The 21,785-nt window shown below is 34.8% G+C and overlaps 1 protein-coding gene and 1 non-coding gene across 10 annotated transcripts in view; both read left to right on the forward strand.

The window, feature by feature from the left end:
• Ankib1 (ankyrin repeat and IBR domain containing 1) overlaps window positions 1–21,785 on the forward strand; it is a 131,683-nt gene that overhangs the window by 82,733 nt on the left and 27,165 nt on the right. For all 9 annotated transcript variants that reach the window (XM_069996473.1, XM_069996476.1, XM_069996472.1 and 6 more), the window contains 5 exons: window positions 4,835–4,952; window positions 6,628–6,836; window positions 8,133–8,221; window positions 13,313–13,457; window positions 14,908–15,074. In XM_069996473.1, the coding sequence (XP_069852574.1) occupies window positions 4,835–4,952; window positions 6,628–6,836; window positions 8,133–8,221; window positions 13,313–13,457; window positions 14,908–15,074 (728 nt within the window). The remainder of the gene's footprint in view (window positions 1–4,834; window positions 4,953–6,627; window positions 6,837–8,132; window positions 8,222–13,312; window positions 13,458–14,907; window positions 15,075–21,785) is intronic.
• Window positions 11,709–11,810, forward strand: LOC138810308 (U6 spliceosomal RNA). Its single transcript, XR_011367105.1, has one exon. It is a non-coding gene; the product is annotated as a U6 spliceosomal RNA (small nuclear RNA).

A 21,785-nucleotide genomic window follows, 5' to 3' on the forward strand; every position in this document is an offset into this window, starting at 1 on the left:
TTGACACATCTAAATTCTTTTCTCCAAATGATTAGTTTATAAGTGAGTGGAATTAAAGTTTGTATTTCTTATTTGAGTTTTTGCTGCTGTTGTTAGGTTATTTTGTGGTGTACTTATTTAGTACACATAGAGAGAGGACTTGTGTCCTAAGAATTTTGGAGACTTCTTAATGCTATCACTCAACAAAACAATGACTTTTGCTAGGAACTATTTTAGGCGCTTGGAGGCTAGCAATGAGAAATGATGTACACCTCCCCTCTCGTTGTTTGTATTCCACCAGGGAAAGAAAAACAGGCTAAAAAAGAAGTGGCCCTGTAGAACAGAGTGGTAGAGCACTATCCTTGAGTGAAAAAGCTCAGGACCTCCAGGCCCTGACGCCAACAACTGACCAAAAAAAACAAAAACAAAAACTTACTTCAGGCTAAAAATTAAAGAGATGGTGTAGCGCACCCTATATCCTAGCTATTTAGGAGGCTAAGATCTGAGAATCACAGTTGGAAGCCAGCTCAGACAAACAAGGAGAGGCTCTTATATCCAGTTAACTAGCAAAAAGCTTAAATGGTAGAGCACTTGATCTAAGTGGGACCAAGAAGCTCTGAATTCAAGCCTCAGTATCAGCACCAAAAAAAAAAACCAAACCAAAAATAAACCACAAATGAGCAATTGGCATCAGTGGCTCACACCTGTAATACTACCTATTCAGGAGGCTGAGATCTAGAGGATCAGGATCTTAAGGTCAGCCTGAATAGAAACTTTCACTAGATTCCATTTCCAATAACTGGCAAAAAGCAGAGTTGGAGGCATGAGTCAAGTGGTAGAATGCCAGCCTAGGAAGCCGTAGGCTCCAAGTCCAGACTCTACTACTGCCAAAAATATGCTTAACGAGAACATAATATTCAGGGCAGTAACTGCTATGCAGAAACAAAATAAGTGTCAGAAGAGAGACTAAGAGACTAATATTTCTAACCAAACTTAGAAAACTTTTCCAACAAAAATTAGAAAAATATGTTCCGTTTCTTAATACCTATGTAAAGAATGAACAGAGAAACTGGTGAGGATTAGGCTTCTATTCTAGAATAAATGACTACAGCTGAGTAAAGGAAGGAAAAGTGAGCTATACTCTACTAGGAAGAATCATGTTAAGAACCCTCCCTTGCCTATAACTCTGGAAAGCTCAAGGTCTTTATCTGGCAGGGAACCTACATGCTGGACATTGCTTTGCCAGGCTTCCCTGCTTGAAAGGTTTAGCCTTTTCTGTTTTACAGAAGGATTGCCTTTCTATTAGATGAAAGCATAGACTAGCTGAAGTTTTGGTGCCCAAGCAAAAGAAACAGCTAAATGAGAAAAGCAATTAAAATGAACCTTTTCTCTCTGCTCCACCCCCTTTCTTTTTCTCCCAAGTTCAGTCATTGAGAAATTGCTATTAAGGGGAAATATCTCCTTTTCTCTGAATTTCTTTTAAACCTTTTAAATTTTTAACAGTTACTAATATTTTGGGGAAAAGCCTTTTTTATAATGAACATTTCATCTATACAGTCAGTTGTGGGGGGAGTGTTTTCGTTGTGGTAAAAACAGCAAAAGCAAATACTCCTTTAATAATATCTTTTGTATCAGTGTTAAAGATAAGTTTTGGAGCTATCAGTCTGTACGTGGTAAAGTAGTACACTTTGTGTCTGTACGAGGAGGTAAAGTAGTAGTTTGTGTTAGGCTGTTTCTTATTTCTTGAGTGGTGTTTTAGTAGCAATACGTGGAGATAGTTTCACTCATTGTTTCTTTTTAACTCCTTTTTCTTATCAGTACTGATTCTTTTGAATGTTATTGCTGGTCTTGTGTTTGTTCTGAAAATAGAAGCAGTTTATCTTTGCAAGAAGAAAAAGAAAGTCACCTTCATTTTAATCCTACCTACAGAAAAGAGAGGTAGTTACCATCTGGAACTGAGAAATGTATTAAAATGCTTCACATGACCTAATTACATTTCTGCTGGGAAGATTCAGAGTTGAATATGTTATTGTTATATGTTCATGAAAGCAGTGTGTCTTTGTCCTTCAAGAATTATTTTTGTTTCATCATTACCTATCAGAATTTAAAACTATATATGTACTAGGCGCCAGACTAGGCGCTAGACTTTAATCCTAACTACTCAGAAGGCTGAGATCTGAGAATTGCAGTTCGAAGTCAGCCAGGGCAGAAAAGTCTGTGATACTCTTATCTCCCAGAAAAAGCCCAAAGTGGCACTGTGGCTCAAATGGTAGACACCAGCCTTGAGCACAAAGAAGCTCAGGGACAGAACCCAGGCCCTGAGTTCAAGCCCCAGGACTGGCAAAAACAAAAAGAAAACCACAAAAACTGCATTTTTAAAATCTACATTAAAAATAAATTACAGAACTTTCAGTGGTTGGAGGTATGGCTCCCTTGGTAGAATTCTAGACAGTCAACAAAAGTATCAGGTACCAAGAATAAATCCTGGTCTCCAACCAAAAGAAGAAAAAAAGCTTCAGTATATTATTCTAAAATTGAAGGGAAACTATCCTTTTCCTGTTCATTACTTCTACTATTGGCTTTTAGACACCACTAATCTGCAGTCATAATTATAGTCATCATTTTCTTTATACTTATTTGGCAAAAATGAATAAGGTAGAATAATGGCTAAATTTAAGTATGTGGGAATTAAGAAATACACATTTGTTCCCAGTGGAGATATCAAGAAATACTCATTGCTGAAACAAGGAGAAGTATGCTGAAACAAGGAGAGGTACCAAAGAAGTACCCAAATCCCAAGTTTCGACTTGGAATTAATTTTCCAGAAGCAATATGGTTGATAAAGGGTATATCTTCTGTAACTACAGAGTTAATCATTACAAGATTTACAAGATTTTTGCAGGGGAAAAGTATCTTTTATAATTAGCTTAAAAGGAAACAGTGTATCATGGGTTAAGTTTATTTCTAAGGTTAATTAAAATTACATTGCAGTGTTTCTTTAATAATATCCTGATATGAGAGATTAAGTTAATTTTCCATTTCTTGCTAAGTAAGTTAATGGAATGCTTGCATATGTAGACATTCATGGCAGTATAACTATATAGATATATAAATGAATAGGCTTTTAATGCCATATGAAATGAAATGTACTTAATATAGTATGCACCCTTATTTTTAATAAGAAGAGCACTACAAACTGCTTTTGTTCACTTTCTCTGTTGGCAGTATTTTTTAGATAGAATCTCATTTTTGGCCCCTGGCCAGTCTATATCTCCATTTTTGTATTGACACTTATTGCTATAGCTAGGATGGCAGGGATTTACCACCATACTCAGCTTTTTCCTTTTGCAATTATTTCTTGAAGAATTTTGCCCAGACTGGCTTGGAACTGTGATTCTCTTCATTTTAGCCTCCATTGTGACAGCCGTATACTACCAGTCCTACCTGTTGGTTGAGATGGTGTCTCTTGAACTTTTGCCTAGACTTCAAATTGTGATTCTCCTGATCTCTGGGTAGCTAGAATTACAGGTGTGAATCACATGTGCCCAGCTGTAAAAATCATTTTGATTACTTTGACTGTTGTAATATGGGTCAAAAGTCCTTTATATTTGTTTACACCTCTGTAAGAACTCTTAATACTTACTGCCACAGGTTATCCTCAGTGATTATTTTACTAAGTATTTGAAATTTCTACTGCTCCTAAAGCTGTGATCTTTCACTTTGTGTTTTCTGCCCTAACATGGTTACTCTGGTCTCAATTATATAAACTGATTGGAATATAACATTTAGGATATAAACATTTGGAATAGTACCCAATTTGTAAACCCAGCTACTTGGAAAACAGAAATAGGAGGATCACAGTATGAGACCACCTGGGCAAAAAAATTAGTGATACTCCATTTCAACAAATAATCCAGGAATGTCTGTAATTCCATCTGCATGTGAGGTGAAGGTAAAAGGATTGCAGCCTAAGCCTGCTCAGGCAACTATCTGAAAACCAACTAATACAGAAAGATCTGGGGCTGTTACTTAAGAGGAAAAGTGTTTGTACAAGGCCTTGATTTTTTTTTTGGATCTGGTCGTGGGGCCTGAACTCTGGGCCTGGGCGCTGTCCCTCAGCTCTTCAGCTCAAGGCTAGCACTCTACCACTTGAGCCACAGCGCCACTTCTGGCTTTTTTCTTTTTGTTTATGTGGTGCTGAGGAATCGAACCCAGGGCCTCAGGCATGCAAGGCAAGCACTCTACCACTGAGCCACCTTCGCAGCCCCTTGATTTTTTTTTTTAATGTGTATGAGAACTGTAATAATGACTACTGTTTTTACTTCTCATTTGTTTGTATTCAAATTTTCAAAACTGTCTGGGCATTGGTTGCTCACACCTATAATCCTAGCTACTCAAGAGGATGAGATCTGAGGATCATGGTTCATAGCCATCTGAGGCCAAAAGTAAAGTTGTTGCTCAAATGGCACAGTGCTAGCCTTGAGCAAAAAGCCTCAGGGACAGCACTCAGCTCCTACAAGCCTTGAACCACATAAAAAAAAAAAAAAAACAACCAAAAACAGACCTTAGACTATAAGGAACTAGAGGTCTTGCTTTCATAATATAGTATTGTTATTTTTAGAATGATTAGGTGCATATGCCCTAGCATCTGCCTTCAAGCTTAAAAGACCTGTGGAGTCTAGCATAAAAGTGTAGTTTGACATCTAAGGGGTAGCATCTAAAAAACCCTTCAGAATTTCTATAACCAAAATTGATACTAAAAGATTAAATAAATGACCATACTTATTTATTTGTAGATACTTTGATGTTATCATACAGAAGAATCACTTTAACTTTATTTTTCTTCTTTTCAAAGCCATATGAAGGACTAAGACCCCAGGATCTTCGTAGATTGAAAGATATGCTTATTGTGGAAACTGCAGACATGCTTCAGGCTCCTCTATTTACTGCTGAAGCTTTACTTAGAGCTCATGGTAATGAACTAAATGCTTTTGATAACACAGGTGCCTTGTGAAACATTTTAGCATTAAACAGGAGAGGAGGAGGAGGCTATTTTGTATTTTAATATAAAACAAAATGGTTTGTCAAATAGGCCTACATAGATTTTTGTGTAGTGGTTACTGCATAAATCATCATCAAAACATTTTGCATTTTGAAGCATGAAGCACTATTAATTAAAAAGAGGAAATTAGATATTTTTGTGGGGGTTTTTTGTTGTTTTTTTTTGTTTTGTTTTATTTTGCTTTTTGTCGATTGTGGGGCTTGAACTCTGGGTTTGGGCGCTGTCCCTGCGCTCTTCAGCTCAAGGTGAGCGCTCTACTACTTGAGCCACAGCACCACTTCCGGTTTTCTAGTGGTTTATTGGAGATCACAGTCTCAGGGACTTTCCTGCCTGGGCTGGCTTTGAACCATGATCCTCAGATCTCAGCCTCCTGAGTAGCTAGGATTACAGGCATGAGCCGTCGGCGCCCAGCTAGATATTTTTTAAATTAAGGTACTTCAGCGAGCTGGTAGATTGTTTCCCTTTAAGATATTTGTCTGATTTGACTATGATTGGATGTTGGAATTCATAATGCCATTGCTGATCTCATAGTAATTTGGGGCTGAAGTTGTAGTACTATAATCAAATACCAAAGAATGTGGTAGTGTTTTGAAATTATGTTTATTTATCTAAAAGCTATTTATATTATACAGTTTAAGGATTCTTTGTTATTCTTCTTTCCTTCCTTCCTTCCTTCCTTCCTTCCTTCCTTCCTTCCTTCCTTCCTTCCTTCCTTCCTTCCTTTCTTTCTTTCTTTCTTTCTTTCTTTCTTTCTTTCTTTCTTTCTTTCTTTCTTTCTTTCTTTCTTTCTTTCTTTTGTTGGTTGTGGGGCTAGAACTCAGGGCTTGGGTGCTGCCCTTGAGCTTTTTTCACTCAAGGCTAGTGCTCTACCACTTGGAGCTACAGCACCACTTCCAGTTTTCTTGTGGTTAATTACAGATAAGAGTTTCATGGTCTTTCCTGCCTGGGCTGGCTTTGAACAGCGATACTCATATCTCAGCCTCCTGAGTAGTTAGGATGGTAGGTAAAAGCCACCAGCACACAACTGTTATTTCTTGTTTAAGACATATGTTTGTCACAAGTTCATTATGATTCTTTTTTTTTTTTTGCCAAGACAGTTTACCAAGAAGCTAAAGAAACTATTTCAAATTCTTAAATTTTTGTTGCTATGTATAAACAAAAAAGCAGTATTGTGAGGTGTGTGTGTGTATGTGTGTGTGTGCGCGCGTGCGCATGTGTAGAAAGAAAGAGACAGAGATAGAGACTGGGACAGAAAGAAACAAGCTAAATTGTACATCAGTAAAAATTTTATAAAATCTAAAAGTGGTATGAGTCATCTGTCTTGATTATTAACAGAAATTACTGGGAATTTTGAACAGGTTGTTAGATGTTGACATGTTGATGAGCCATAGTAGTTTTATAGAAGTTTAAATCTTGTTTTAAAATATTGCTAACATATCTAAATACTAATTTTCAGTTATTACTTGTATATAAATACTACTAATTTTCCTTAAATGACCTGTATTCTTATTTTTTCTGTTTAGTTACTATATAGCAGTAAAATATACTTTCTGATTTTTTATTTATTTTCCATTTTATTTTTAAAGATTGGGACAGGGAAAAATTACTTGAGGCTTGGATGTGTAACCCAGAAAATTGTTGCCAACGATCAGGGGTTCAAATGCCAACTCCACCACCAAGTGGGTATAATGCTTGGGACACACTTCCTTCTCCAAGAACTCCAAGGACTACACGTTCTTCTGTCACCTCTCCAGATGAAATCAGTTTATCTCCAGGGGACTTAGATACCAGTTTGGTATGTCTATTAATTCTACTTCCCATACTTTTGTTTTTAGTCTTGTAGCTTTTAGGTTATTTATACTATATTCAATGGATTTTCTGTGTTCTTGTAATTGAATCTTACATCTTTCTTTAAAGATTCAATTATTTTCATGCTTTTGTAAATACTTATTAGAATACATTACCTCTGAATTATATATTGAAAACCAAAAGATTTTCTTTTGTCATTTCTAAACAGAAAGCAGTTTGGGAATCATTTACATTTTCACTTAAAATGCTTTCATATGTTTAAATACAACATACCGAAATACTAAAATTTTTGATTTTTGATAGATACTTTAAGCCAAAAATATGAGTCCTCTGTGATTTCTTGAAAGTTATTAATTTTGAAGACATTTACAAAATATTGGTAATTCTGTTTTTGTTTCATGAAAGCTCCTAGAGTTTGCTATTCAGATGGAATTCCAGAATGTTTCTCCTCTGACCCCCAGCAGAGTTTGAGCTCAGGGCCTAAAACTTGCTAAACAGACACATTACTACTGAGCTGTGCCTCCAGCCCAAATGTTTGCTCTTTATTAAGGAACAGTGCTACTTTTGTGTAGGATTAATCAGCATACCATTTGTATGCTGTGTAGGAAATTTTAATATTTCTCGAATGGCTCAGCTACTTAAAATTTGTGACAATCACAAAAGCATTTTTTGTTTTATGTAGTCCATTTTAGAAAACAGAATTCTGTTTCTAATATAATTCACATCTGTAACATTATACAGATTGTAGTCGTTGAAAATAATCATAACTTTATCAAGGTTCCTTGCTTAGAAAGCCTTAAATTGCTATTCTTAGTATCCTGAGTTGCCGTGTTTAAAACACCAAGTTATTTTTGTTTTTGTAGATTTTCCAGTGTAAGGTGAAGAATATGATTATTTTATAGCATGCAATTTGATCTTAACCTGAAGAGATATAATGATTTGGTTTTGTACTTTGTTTTCCAAATGTACAAATTATAATTCATTGGTGTATATATATATATATAGAGAGAGAGAGAGAGAGACAGACAGACAGACAGACAGACAGACAGACAGACAGACAGACAGAGAGAATGTAGAAGTTTGGTTTTGCAATAAAACATTTAAATCCTAATTAGTTTATATTGAGATTTAGTATGCTATCAAAAAGTAGGCACCATTATAATTTTGAAACACTTATAAAATTTATGACTACTATACTAATTTTTCACCTTTAATGAGCAAATGAATATATTCTCTTGGCAAAGTATGACCCTATTTAAATCTTTGTTTATTTTGTCTCCAGTGTGACATTTGTATGTGCAGTATTTCTGTATTTGAAGATCCAGTGGATATGCCTTGTGGACATGATTTTTGTAGAGGATGTTGGGAGTCGTGAGTATATAAACAGCTAGTATCTCTTATTGCATGATAACACTCTGATTTCCTAATGAAATTGTTTGCTTTCAATACTTAATGGAAGAAATAACTGGTTTCTGAGTTAAAACTAAAATATATTATACTTTAAGACTAAGGATGAATATTTTTGCTTTTCTCATTTTCACATCAAAGCAAGTATGTTTAAATTTTTCTTAATATTTTGCTACAGCTAATATAAATTTCAAGCCTACACCTTAACTTCAGGAATCAGTTTATCTTTTTTTTTTTAATTGTGAAAATACCGTACAGAGGGGTTACAATTACATGAGCAAGGTAATAAGTACATTTCTTATCAAGCATTGTTGCCCCCCCTTTGTTTCCCCTTACCATCCCTTACCATCCCCCTCTCCTCTCCTCCCTGCCCTCCCCCCATGCCAAAGTTGTAAAGTTCATTTTTCGACGTAACATCTTGTACATCTCATTGTTGCAGTGGGTCCACCTGTATCCCTATTTCAACGATTTATTTTTTTCCCTTCCCCTCCACAAATTATACCAACATCAAATACAGTGAAAACAGGTGTTATATCATGGGGGAGGGACATACAACGCAACAAAGAAATCATCTTATAAATATGTTAGATACAGTAGCAAGAAAGAAAAACCATTTGAGTCTTTATCTTGGGATTCATTTCGCCTAACATCAACTTATCTGACCATTTCTGCTTGTCTCAGACATATACTAATTATTGCAAATAAGGGAAACCAAGGGGCCTATGTTTCTTTGGGCCTGGCTTACTTCACAATATAATTTGTTCCAGGTCTTTCCATTTCCTAACAAATGGGGCAATGTCATTCTTTCTGATGGAGGCATAGAATTCCATTGTGTATATATACTATATTTTTTTGATCCATTCATCTACTGAGGGGCATCTGGGTTGGTTCTATATCTCAACTGTGTTTATTGCAGCATTATTTATCTTATATCCTAAGAATTCTAAGCTTTTGTTTTTGTACTTCCTCTGAATTTTTATTTTTGGATAAACAAACTTGAAAAATCTGTGAAAAATAAGGATATTTATAGATTTTCTTTGTAGTCAATTTAAAATTAAATGTCTCTGTTAAAGATGATTTGGTATATATTACAAATGGAAATTTATATATTGAGAAATATCTCTCAATATCCAGTGCCTTCGTTATAACTTTGTATGTTATGAGAGATTTGTAAGCAAATACAGATCTGTTTAGTAAGCAATAAAATATCTGGTTATCTTGAGCCACATAAAATATATCCTTAGTATTTGAGGAAATATAAAAAATGACTCAAACTTTTTTTTCCTGAAGTACTGAATAGAAAGGATAGTAAGCTGGGGAATACCACATGGATAAGAGCAAGAAATTGAGACATTTTCTGGGTTTTGGTTTGTTTTCTTTTTTTTTAGGTTTTTTGTTTTTGTTTTTTTTTGTCTGGCGTGGGGCTTGAACTCCGTAGTTTTTTGGGTTTTTTTGTTTGTTTGTTTGTTTTTAGTTTGGTTTAATTTACAACTTCATTGAGGTACAATTGACACATATCAAACCATATGATAAATTCAGCATATGAATATACCTGAGAGACATTTACTATAATCAAAATTGTAAGTATGTCTATCATATGCTGGAAATGAAACTCAAAAGTTTCCTCATTTTTCCTCAAAACTCTTCTGATCATTTTTCTGCCTCCTTAAAATTTCCCCATCCTGATACTTTAGGCAACTTACTGATGTATTATGCTGTCTCATTTTGAGTATATTTTTTATGTGTTTTTTTAAAATGAAATATGAAGCAAGACTTCATTTGGAAAGAACAAAAGCTGCTGGTTTTCAAGAAGTCAGAATGAGTAAAGAATATATGGTTATTCTTTTGAAAACAGATTAGATTTTATGTGAGTGTAATAGATACAGTCAGATCAGTATAGCTGAGATAAATAAACTAATAGGCAAAGGGTGCTAGCTCATAATTTAAAGCAATCTTTGACTTAGGTCTGCAGGCAGAAAATTTTTCCCAAGTACAGTACTTCATTTACCTTAAATTTCTTAACTGTACTGTTGGAGGAAGTCTTACTGGTATTTAGTCCAAGTTTGTGGCCATTGGATTTGATTCAGATGTGAAAACTGAACCTGCTCAGGAATTTACTTTAAATCTTTTTTGAACTTCTTTGACCTTCTTAACCTTATTCAGTGTTGCAGTAACCATCTTCCATACTCATGGCAAACTAGCCATTAGAACTTTATGGTAAGATTTAATTGTTAAATCTTATTATCAAAAGATTTAATTATTATTTTCGTTGGCATATGACCAGCTTTCATAGGATTCTCCACCCTGCTAACGTTAGCAGGATAGTATTTGTTGGATCAAAGACCAGTAAAACAAGTTCCTTGTTGAGTGATTCATATGTTGCTAAACATTTTTTAGGAGAATTTTTAAAGGTCTTAATAGTTTGAAAATTTCTCAGTCTGTATTGTTCTTCACCAAATGCTTTAAAGCATTTATCCCTAAGGCTTAAGTAAAAAAGAATTATTATTTTCTACCCAGACTGGAACATCTTTCCTAATATTAAGGATAAGAGCTCAAGTTCTAGGTAAAATAGTCCTCTGTGTTATAAATTTCAGTTCTGTCACTTATTGTTTAAGTAAGTGGTAAGCTACTGTGCCTCAGTTTCTTAGTTTCTAAAATGGTGATAATAGTAAATACTTCATAAGTATTATTGTCAGATTTTAAGTGACAATATATGTAAAGTACATAGAACAGGATTTATAGTAATTATTCAATAAATCTTAATTATCATTTTCCTAAGCCTTGTAATAAGCAGAGAACCTAACTATGATAGCATCTGCAAAGCTGATCTACAAGATAAAAATGTAGGTAAAGTTTACTCCAAAATTATCTTTTTTACTGACAGTCATAAACTTTATATTCTATTAATAAACTTAGTAGAAAATTATATCTTAAGGAAAATTAGATACAAGACTAACAGGGAACTAATCCCACCTTTAATGAGGTCTTTTTCAGTCCTGTCATTTAGTTACACAGGGATAATTAAATCTGCTCTGAAGTATTTGGGATGTAAAAATTCAGAATATCATTTAGTTAACTGTGTCTAAGCATACTGCATACTCTGACAGGGTCTACCATAAGTATTAAACTAAACTATAGCCAGCTTTTCATGGAATCTACACATAACTAAAAGAAAAGTTTCTCGCGGCTGGGAATGTGGCTTAGTGGTAGAGTGCTTGCCTAGCATTCATGAAGCACTGGGTTCAATTCCTCAGTACCACATAAACAGAAAAAGCCAGAGTGGCACTGTGGCTCAAGTGGTAGAGTGCTAGCCTTCGCGAAAGAAGCTCAGGGATAGTGTCTAGACCCAGAATTCAAGCCACAGAACTGGCCAAAAACATGTGAAAAAAGGAAGTCTGCAGTTAGTGGTTTTCATACTCTTTAAGACCTCTTTATACTCTTAAAAATTGAAGTGCTTGCTTTGGCAGCACATAAACTAAAATTGGAATGATACAGAGAAGATTAGCATGGCTCTTGCACAAGGATGTCACACAAGTTCATGAATCATATTTTTAGACACTATGTTGGAAATGAACTTAACAACTTGCAGGGGGGAGAGGAGTTGGAGGGGAGGAAAGTGGGAGAAAACAAGGGGGGGGGATTACACTGTTTGGCAAGAAATGTACTCATTTCCTTACCTATGTAACTAACTCCTCTGTACATCACCTGTACAATAAATAAAATTAAATTTTAAAAAATTGTTGAAGACTAAAGAGTGTTTGCTTGTATGGGTCATATCTATCCATATGAAAATACAGATGTTATTCATTAAAAATAATAGTTAACCCATAATAAGTACTATCTCTGGAATAATCAAACACTAATAACTAGAGAGTTTTTATTTAATTGTCCTTTTTTCCATTTGTTTTGTGTAAGTATTAAATCCTATATAATCCAGACTTTGGAAGTTTGATTCTTAAATAACAATAATAGTCCTTTTTAAAAATTATAGGTTCTTATTCAAAGTCAGGTACCTAACAGGTATTTCTATAACAGCCCTGTAGAGTACATATTATTATTTATCATTAACTGTTTCATCATTTTATATATTATGAAACTGAGGCTCAGAAAAGCTCAGTCAGTGCTTAAAATCATTAAGTTTAAGACCTAGAAATTTCTAGCTCAAATATCTTAATTCACCTTTGCAGGTAGCCTATTTTATGCTATGTGAACAATGTATGTACAGTAGGACATAGCATTCATTTTAATATTCACCTAAATATAACAAGAATGCCTTTTCTTTAAAAATTCATATTACATTGCAATACTATCCTTAGATATTTGATATTATCTGTGGTTAATTTTTATACCATTATCCCTTTAATTTAAAATTATACAATATTGAGAATAGAATACGACCTAAGGCATTTTTTAAATATTCATGTTAATCAAGATATTCTGAGGTTTTTAAAGAATATAAAGCAAAACAAAAACTTAAAAATTTATAGTATATATATGTTCATATTTTGTATATTTGTAAAATGAATTGTTGAATAGGTACTAAGTATTACAATTAATATTCTGTGGGCACTTTTCTGGTTTTTGGTTTTGTTTTGAGGGTTTTTCTTTTTGGTTTTGTTTTTGTTTTGAGACAGGGTCTTGCCATATTGCCCAGGATAGCGTCAGACTCATAATCTTTCCCAACTTCCTAAGAAGGTCACATACAACCACATTTGTGTGTCTTTGTATGTTTTGGAGAAAAATATCAGGGTCCTGGTACATGCTAATAAGTGGCTGCTATTGAATCATATATGCCTCCAGTCTTGTTGATGTTTTTTTAATTTTTATTTTTTGTGAACATACTGTACAGAGAGGTTACAATTACATGGGCAAGATAATGAGTACATTTCTTATCAAGCATTGCAGCCTCCTCCTTTGTTTACCCTTCACATCCCTTCCCAATGTTGATGTTTTATAATAATCTTAAGAAAAAAATTACCATGATGGAAAAAAACCCTTCAGCGGTATTAATAATTTATTTCCTTGTCCTTTTCCATCAATTGATAATTATAACAGGTTTTTGAATCTGAAAATTCAAGAAGGTGAAGCTCACAACATTTTCTGCCCTGCATATGATTGCTTTCAACTTGTGCCTGTGGATATCATAGAAAGTGTAGTTTCTAAGGAGATGGACAAACGATACCTACAGTTTGATATAAAGGTATGTTTCCAGTTATCAATTTTAATTTTATGAAATCACATAGCAGTTGTTTTGTTTTTTTAAATAGTAATCTCCTTTGTTTCTCAGAAAAAACTAAATTGTGGCATTAATTAAAATGTTGAGCCTGTGCAAGAAAAAATGGAAGAATAAAACAGTAGTTATCCCAGAAAACTTACTTATTACTCGGAACTATTTACTAAGTTACCTGTTGCACTTTTATAACTAGATAATCAAGATAATGTTCTAGCTAGGCACCGTGGATCTGTATTTCTAGCTACTCTGAAGGCTGAGATCAAAAGGTTTATGGTTTTAAGCTAATCTGTGCAAGAAGTTTGAGAGAGACTCCCCCTGTCTCTCCTCGGCTTTCCTGAGCAAAAACCAAAACCCTGTTCAAAACATAATGAAAGATTCTAGAACATAGTAAATTATACAGGTTTCTAGACATTCACTCACACACAAACCATAATGAAAGCAAAAGATGTTGGGAGTTTGGCTCAAGTTGCAAAGTATTTGGGTAGTAAGCATGAGGCCCTAAGTTCACACTGCTATACTCCTTCACCCCAATAAAGACAATGTTCAAAGTAGTCTCTACTTTAAATTTTCCAAAATATTTTGTACTCTTAAAAATACATACTTAAAAACAAAAGTTTTTTAACTTAGAAATTTATTATTTTTAATCCAAGCAATAATTTCATATGGCAAATCTTAATGTTTCATTTTTTTCTTTATTTTTATTCAGGAGATGTTTAGAAGTATATGAAAGTTACTCTTTTCTGTGATATAAAAGTTACATTTTAATTGCTTTGTGCAGATTTTTCTTAAGTCTAAACTCTAATGTTGCCAGAAACTGGCATGTCACTCCTGTAATCTTAGCTACTCAGGAGGCTGAGATCTGAGATAGGTGGTTTGAAGCCAGCCTGTGCCAGAACTAAAGCTTTGGCTTAAGTGGTACAGCACTGGTCTTGATCAAAAAAAAAAAAAAAAAAACGTTCAGTTCAGTACCCAGCCTCTGAGTTCAAGCCCCATTAAAACAAAACAAGACAAAAAAAATTTAAAGCATGGATTTTAAAACAATTTTAAAAAGAAGAAACCCTATTCTAACATAGAAAACATCATAATATTGATTTCTGTGTGTTATTACAGTTCTAATCCCAATCAATAATAATTACATCTAATTTCAGTGTAATTAGGAAAGTGACACATTGAATAACAAAACATAAGTTACACATTTTTGCCTAATATTTAGAGAAAACAAGTTTTGAAAATTATGTCATTACTATACTACCACTTTTTCCTTTTATTTTTCTCAGTGCTTTCATGATGTTTTTAGTACTTTTCAAGACTTGACAGCTCCTTGTGTTTATTTCACTCTTGCCTGATTTTATCTTCTATGTTAGAAGTACAGCTGAAATAGTCTCTTTTTGTGTTGTTGTTGTTACTGTTCAAACAGGCCTTTGTTGAAAATAATCCTGCCATTAAATGGTGTCCTACTGCGGGGTGTGAAAGAGCGGTCAGATTAACAAAACAAGGGTCCAACACATCTGGATCTGATACACTCAGCTTCCCATTGCTGAGAGCCCCTGCTGTGGACTGTGGAAAAGGACACCTCTTCTGCTGGTTAGTATAAGACAAGGTGGAATCAGCCTTTTCACTTTTCTAATGAGACTTTTTACCTGGAATCAAGCCTTTAAATTGTAATGTGCTCAATATTATTATTAATTTTAAAAGATCTGTAATAAACAGCAACAATTCTTATGTTTCATGTATCATGTGCTTGATGCCAGGCGCTCACTATACCTGTGTGTGTGTGTGTGTGTGTGTGTGTCTGTGTGTCTGTGTGTGTGTGTGTCTATGTGTGTCTGTGTGTGTCTGTGTGTCTGTGTCTGTGTGTGTCTGTGTGACTAGGATTTGAACTCCATCTCCCTCTTGCTAGGCAAGTGGCCTTTAGCTTATTTCCTTAATTATTACCTATGAATGGATATCTCTTAGATTGATATAAATTTCTAGTCTTATACGTAGAAATGAAAATTAATCTTAACATTGCTAGACACTTAAGAAACTATCTTTTTAAAAAAAAAATTTTTAGAATCAGTTTAATGTCTACAAATTCCTGCTTGCAAGCCCTCTACCACTGAGCCACCTTCCCAGCCCACAAATAATGGTATTAATGAACAGAATATACACCTGAAGTGGCTTATATGTTTTTCTAAGAGGGAGGAAAGTCTCTTTTATCTCTTCAAATCTTTCTTCTTCCATGGAAACAGATCCGATTCCATCAGGCCTGTTACCTGCCTATTTTTTTTAATCATCATCATCTGAACTACCAGCCTAGGGATGACACCATTGTAAGTGAAAGACCAGCACACTAATTTTGAAGATGAAGTTTTATTGCAACACAGCTATTCCCCTTCATATTTATATATCGTCTGTGTTTGCTTTAGGCCTGAGGAAGAAAAATTGAGTAGTTGTCAGAAAGTCTGTATGGCAGCAAATTTGCTTACTAGTTAGCCATTGATGAAAAATTTTGCTTACTCCGGCATTATGTGCTTAGGTATAGTGCTTATTGAAAAGAAAACCATGTTTGTTACTTTCATCACTAACTCAGAAACCAAATAAAATGCCCAAATACTGAGCAATGATATTTTATACCTACACACTTTCAGATAATTTTTCAAAACCTATAGAAGAGAAATTATGAATGATTGAGACTAATTTTACTGAACTAATCCAGTGTGAGAGAGTAGAATTATTAAATGAAAAGAGAGTTAATGACAATGAAAGTTTTATTATAAGCAAATAAATGAATTTTAGATAAATATGAATATTATAAAGGAAGAATATTAAAGTAACAAAGAATATTAAATAACAAAATATTAAAGTAAACAAATATTAAAGTAACAAATAAAGGAAGAATATTAAAGTAAAGAATATTAAACTAACAATATTAAAGTAATATTAAAGTCAATGTGAGATTTGAGAAGATACCCATGGTGTGCATCCTGTTTATAGAATGGTAGTAGTTTGTTACATTGATAGGAAATTTCAGGAAAATTCACATAAATCATTTTACAAGTTCTCTAGTTCACAATCGAAATCTTGGTTGGGAAAGGCTGGTATTTAGAGGCAAGTTGGAGACATGATAGAGAAGGAAAACAAAAATTACCAGATTGTCTTATCAGATAAAGTAAATAGAATTTTCTTAGGTTATAGAGAAAAAAAGCTTTGAAGGGAGAAGAAAAATCTATAGCTACCATTGTCTTAAACTCTGATTTTTATGGGTTAGCTTTCACTAGGTTTCACAATAGATAGATAGATAGATAGATAGATAGATAGATAGATAGATAGATAGATAGATAGATAGATAGATAGATAGATAAATGCTAGATGCTATAACTGCACATTTCTAGAACCACATTTGAACAAACTCTACTCTCTTACTCTAATACCCTTCAGATATCAGATTAGTTATACTCAAAATCCACAGGAGACTATATGTCATGATCTTAGGTTCTGCTTTGAATTTCTTCCCAGTTTAAAAGGATCTGCAAATTACCCTGTAGACAAAGGTCACATTTGGTAATCATTTGCTTGATCTACTTATAAGGGTAGTAGAGACTTAGCAAATAGAGCAGCATATTCTGGACATTGTACGAGAGGGGAATAGAATAAGGTGACTTGAATAAAATAAAACTAGATTTTATGTAGGTCAGACTCACATTTAAGTTCTTCAACTGAATAGTGTTGCCTTTTAGTTTTGATAATTATTAAACTATAGGACTGTGAGGTAGATTCTCTAGATTTTACATTGCTTGCTTTACCTATCACAGAGTTAATATATGATTCCTGTAATAGAGTTTTGACCTCTTACTCATATAAAAACTTTAACTATAATCAGAAATTCTTAGTAGAAATGGTCACAATTTCTGTCGCCTTTTTTTGTCTTTTATTTAAGTGAGAAGCAAAAATATCCTGTAAAAGAAAACTGCAAAGATTTTTACAAAATAAATCCATATGACTCGAGGTTTTTTGCTCCTTTCTGTCCCCAGAACACTCATAAATGCTTATCTAAAGATGATTACAAAAGACAACAATAATTTCTTTTAAAAATTACGTGTTAGCCAGGTGCCAGTAGCTCACGCCTGTAATCCTAGCTACTGAGGAGGCTGAGATCTGAAGATCGTGGTTCAAAGCCAGCCCAGGCAGAAAAGCCCGTAAGAGTCCTATCCAGTGAACCTCAGAAAACCAAAAGTGGCACTGTGGTTCAAGTGATAGAGTACTCGCCTTGAGCTGAAGAGCTGAGGGACAGCGTCAAGGCCCAGAGTTCAAGCCCCATGACAAAAAAAGAAAGAAAGAAAATGGATGTGACAGAATCAGTTGGACTATGCCCAAGAAATATCTGCTTGGATATAACTGAATTTATTGCTGGGAGAGAACGTGTTCACGGGCTTTTTCCTTCTTATCACAGTATAGCCCTATCTTTTGTAACTTGATCACACCCCTTGTAACTGAACCTCGAATGTTTTCTTCCCTTAGGTTTTATTATAGGAGTTGTTCTTATCTGAGAAAATGGTATTTAAAAACTAGCTAGACTTCCCCTTTTTTTCTTTGTGGTCCTTAATTGTAATCATGCATATCTCTATTGAAACTGAGAACCTTACTTGGAATTTATTCTTCTAAGCCCACCAGGACAGTTAAATATAATTTAGAGTTATTTTTCACATTAACTAACAAGAATATTCTAAATAATATAGTGGATTTTTCATATAGCACCTCTTTTACAAAACTTGAAAGAACCCTTCAAAATAGTGTCACCACACAAAGGAAGAAAATGTAAACTTCTCATAGGAAGGTTTGAATCACAGTGATGCACAGAGTGAGCAGCCACAGTATCACGTTTCCAGGCTGTTCAGGTTTCCAGTGATTCAGAGTACATACATATTCAAGAACTCTGAAAGTAAATTTGCATTAAAGTTGTCACCAACTCATTCTATTTTCCTCCAGTACCCATAATAAGTATTTTGATAACACCTATTTCCTTCTCAGAATCATGAATCTTAATTGAGGTAAAGCAGTAGTTTCATGCTTCATGTGTCACTCCATAGACTCCTTAGGCAAAGAGAGACTCGACAAAAGTCCTTTGGGCAAAATAGATGAAGTTTTCCTTATTTGCCAACAAAATAACATCTCTTGAAAATCAGTCTCTAACACTAGCTTAATAGCTTTTGTTATAGGGAGAAAAAGAGCTTTCTAGATTGAAGGGATCTACCTACTTAAGATTTTAATTCTTTTCAGAGCCCTTTAAAGCTAGTATATATTCTTGCTAGTAATTCTGTGTATTGGCTCATATTCAAGCAAAGAGCCATTCCTTTTAGTCATATTTAGACAGGATTGAAGAATCTAGACAACCACTTTTGTCTTCATAATCTCTTTACCAAGACTTTTTTGTCTTAAACGTATTCATTCCTTGGTGCCAGTATTCAGTTGCTTATGTGCCAACATTCCCCTTCTTACAAACATTTTACTAACATTTTGAGATACAGTTTCAGCAACAAATACCATATTCTTTGACATTCATTCATTAAAACTCTTCCAAGCCAGGTGCTAGTGGTTTACACCTGTAATACTAGCTACTTGGTAGGTCAAGATTAGAGATCGGAGTTCAAGGTCAGCCTTGGCAGAAAAATTTGAAAAACTTCTTCCCATGGGAGTAGTGGCATTTGCTTGTCTGTCTAGTTATAATAAAAAGCATAAAATAGGTATATCTGGGTGCAGGCACAAGCCAGAAAAGAAGTAAAAGGACCCTATCTTAAAAACAGCTAGTGCAAAAAAAGGGCTAGAGATATAGCTCAGCAGTACAGTGCCTGTGTAGCAAGCATGAGGCTAAGTTCAAACATGAGTATTGCCATAAATAACAAAATGTCCTCAGGAGCTGAGCATGATGTCACACATCTGTAATCTCAACTCTCAGGAGGCTGATGCAGGAAGATCACAGCCTTGGCTGTTCACAGCAGATTTAGCCAGCCTTGGCTACAGAGCAAACAAACAAAACAAACTAGGAATTTAGCTTTCTAGTGTAAATAAAACTGCGCTTTAATCAAGATTATCAGTCCCTTAGAGAAGCTCAAGCTTATTTTCCCATATACCTTAGCATTCATTTTAATATTATAAAATGACAACTTCTAACATACTTTGTAATATGCAGTTCTTGCGGTAGCTTCATTTATAAGCTTCTCTTTTCTATATCTACTCTTAGTGTTGCATTTGAACTAGGAAACTGTGCCAAGCTATTATAACCCTCTGAAGAGATACTGCTGGTTGGGCTAGCACCCAAGGAAGCAGCAGGTCTGTGTCTTCCTCTGTGGTTCTGGAAAAGAAAACTTGTCTGTTGCACTCTCACATAACATGGCCTCAAAGCTGAGCACATTGATAAGTGACTAGCCTTTTGAAGACATTAATTAGTCCTTTTAGATTCTATTTGAGAGAATGGACCTTTTTTTCCCCTTGATTATTTTCTATTTTTCCCTCAGAAAATATTCAGAGAAAACATTGTATTGATTACTCTAAAGAAGATATATTGAATATACTGTTTATTCTTTTTGGGGGGGGGAGGGGGTCCGGTCATGGGGCCTGAACTCTGGGCCTCGGTGCTGTCCCTCAGCTCTTCAGCTCAAGGCTAGCGCTCTACCACTTGAGCCACAGCGCCACTTCCAGCTTTTTTTGTTTTTGCTTATGTGGTGCTGGGGAATCAATCCCAGGACCTCATGCATGCAAGGCAAGGGCTCTACCACTGAGCCACCTTCCCAGCCCCCACTGTTTATTCTCTAGGGGGGAAAATCTTAAACTTAATGGAAATAATTTTTCATTGGCCTCATTTGTTAGTTTTAGAGACAAAATATGCATAAGAGAATTTTACATTTTAAGACTTTTTCTATTTTTAGTAAGGTATAATTAACAAATAGGCTTAAAAGATGAGTAGTGATAAGTATAGATTCTGCATTCCCACATGATCTCAAGCAACATGTAGAAGTACTGTTTCTAGATCTGGGGCATATTTCTTACTCTCTGTATGCTAGCATGTGTGCCAAATGATAATGTACATTTATCACAGATATTACATTTCTGGAAAACAGTTGATTTGGTATACACTTAAAAATAATACATGCATTTCCATTTTTAAATAACCCACTTTTGGGTTGTTGTTGCTCTTGTTTTGCTGCTCCCTGGGCTTGAACTCATGGTCTGGCCTTTGTCCCTGAACTTTTTTGCTCAAGGCTAGTAGTATTCTACCACTTGAGCCACAGTTCCACTTCCAGCTTTGTGATGGTTAATTGGAAATAAGAGTGTCATGACTTTCCTGCCTAAGCTGGCTTCAAACTTTGATCCTCAGATCTCAGCCTTCTGAGTGGCTAGGATTATAGACATAAACCACCAACACCTGACTCAATATTATTTAATACCTGTTAAGTTACCACTAATTTCCTAGGAGCTCTGTAAATAAACCATAGTTACAGGAAAGATTTTTCAAAATAGTGCCTCTGTTTGTATATGTGTCTGTCTGTCTGTGTGTTGCTGCTGGGCTTGCACTCAGGGCCTCAGTACTATCCCTGAGCTTTATGTTCAAGGCTAGCACCTTACCACTTGAACCACAGCTCCACTCATTTTGTTGGTTAATTAGAGGTAAGAATCTCACTGACTTTTCTGCCTGGGCTGGCTTTTAGCCACAATCCTTAGATCTCAGCCTTGAGTAGTTAGGGATGTGAGCCACTGTAAATGTGCCATTGGTGACTCACATCTATTCCTAAGTACTCAAGAGGCTGAGATCTGAGGATCATGGTTCAAAGTCAAACTGGGCAAGAAAGTCGGTGAGACTCTTTATTTCTAACTAACCACTCCAAACGCCTAGAGCTGTGGTTAAGGTGTTTCTTTGAACAAAAAATAAAGCTCAGGGACAGTGCCAAACCCTGAATTCAGGCTCCTGGACCAGTAGACACACATATACACAGAATTCTAAGCTATAGATCCCTTAGTACCTGCTTCTATTGCTTGTCTAATAAGCCCCCAAGAAGTAGCAATACTGCTAGCCTGGGAACACATCTTGAATAGCAATAATTTAAATTATTAGTAAGGATTAAACCTAATTGATAAATGTTTTAAGGCAGGCAAAACTATAAATATTAGGAAATCTATTTGAAACTTTTAAATGAATGTACCAATCTGCCTATCTAGGCTTTAAAGACATATATATATATATATAAAAATATATATATATATATATACACTTATACACTTATGTATTGATAAACACTATGAGACTGAGGTGACAAGGGG

Source organism: Dipodomys merriami, unplaced genomic scaffold (genome assembly GCF_024711535.1).
Source record: "Dipodomys merriami isolate MVZ:Mamm:240054 unplaced genomic scaffold, mDipMer1.0.p SCAF_5, whole genome shotgun sequence".
In the NCBI taxonomy this organism is placed as follows: domain Eukaryota; kingdom Metazoa; phylum Chordata; class Mammalia; order Rodentia; family Heteromyidae; genus Dipodomys; species Dipodomys merriami.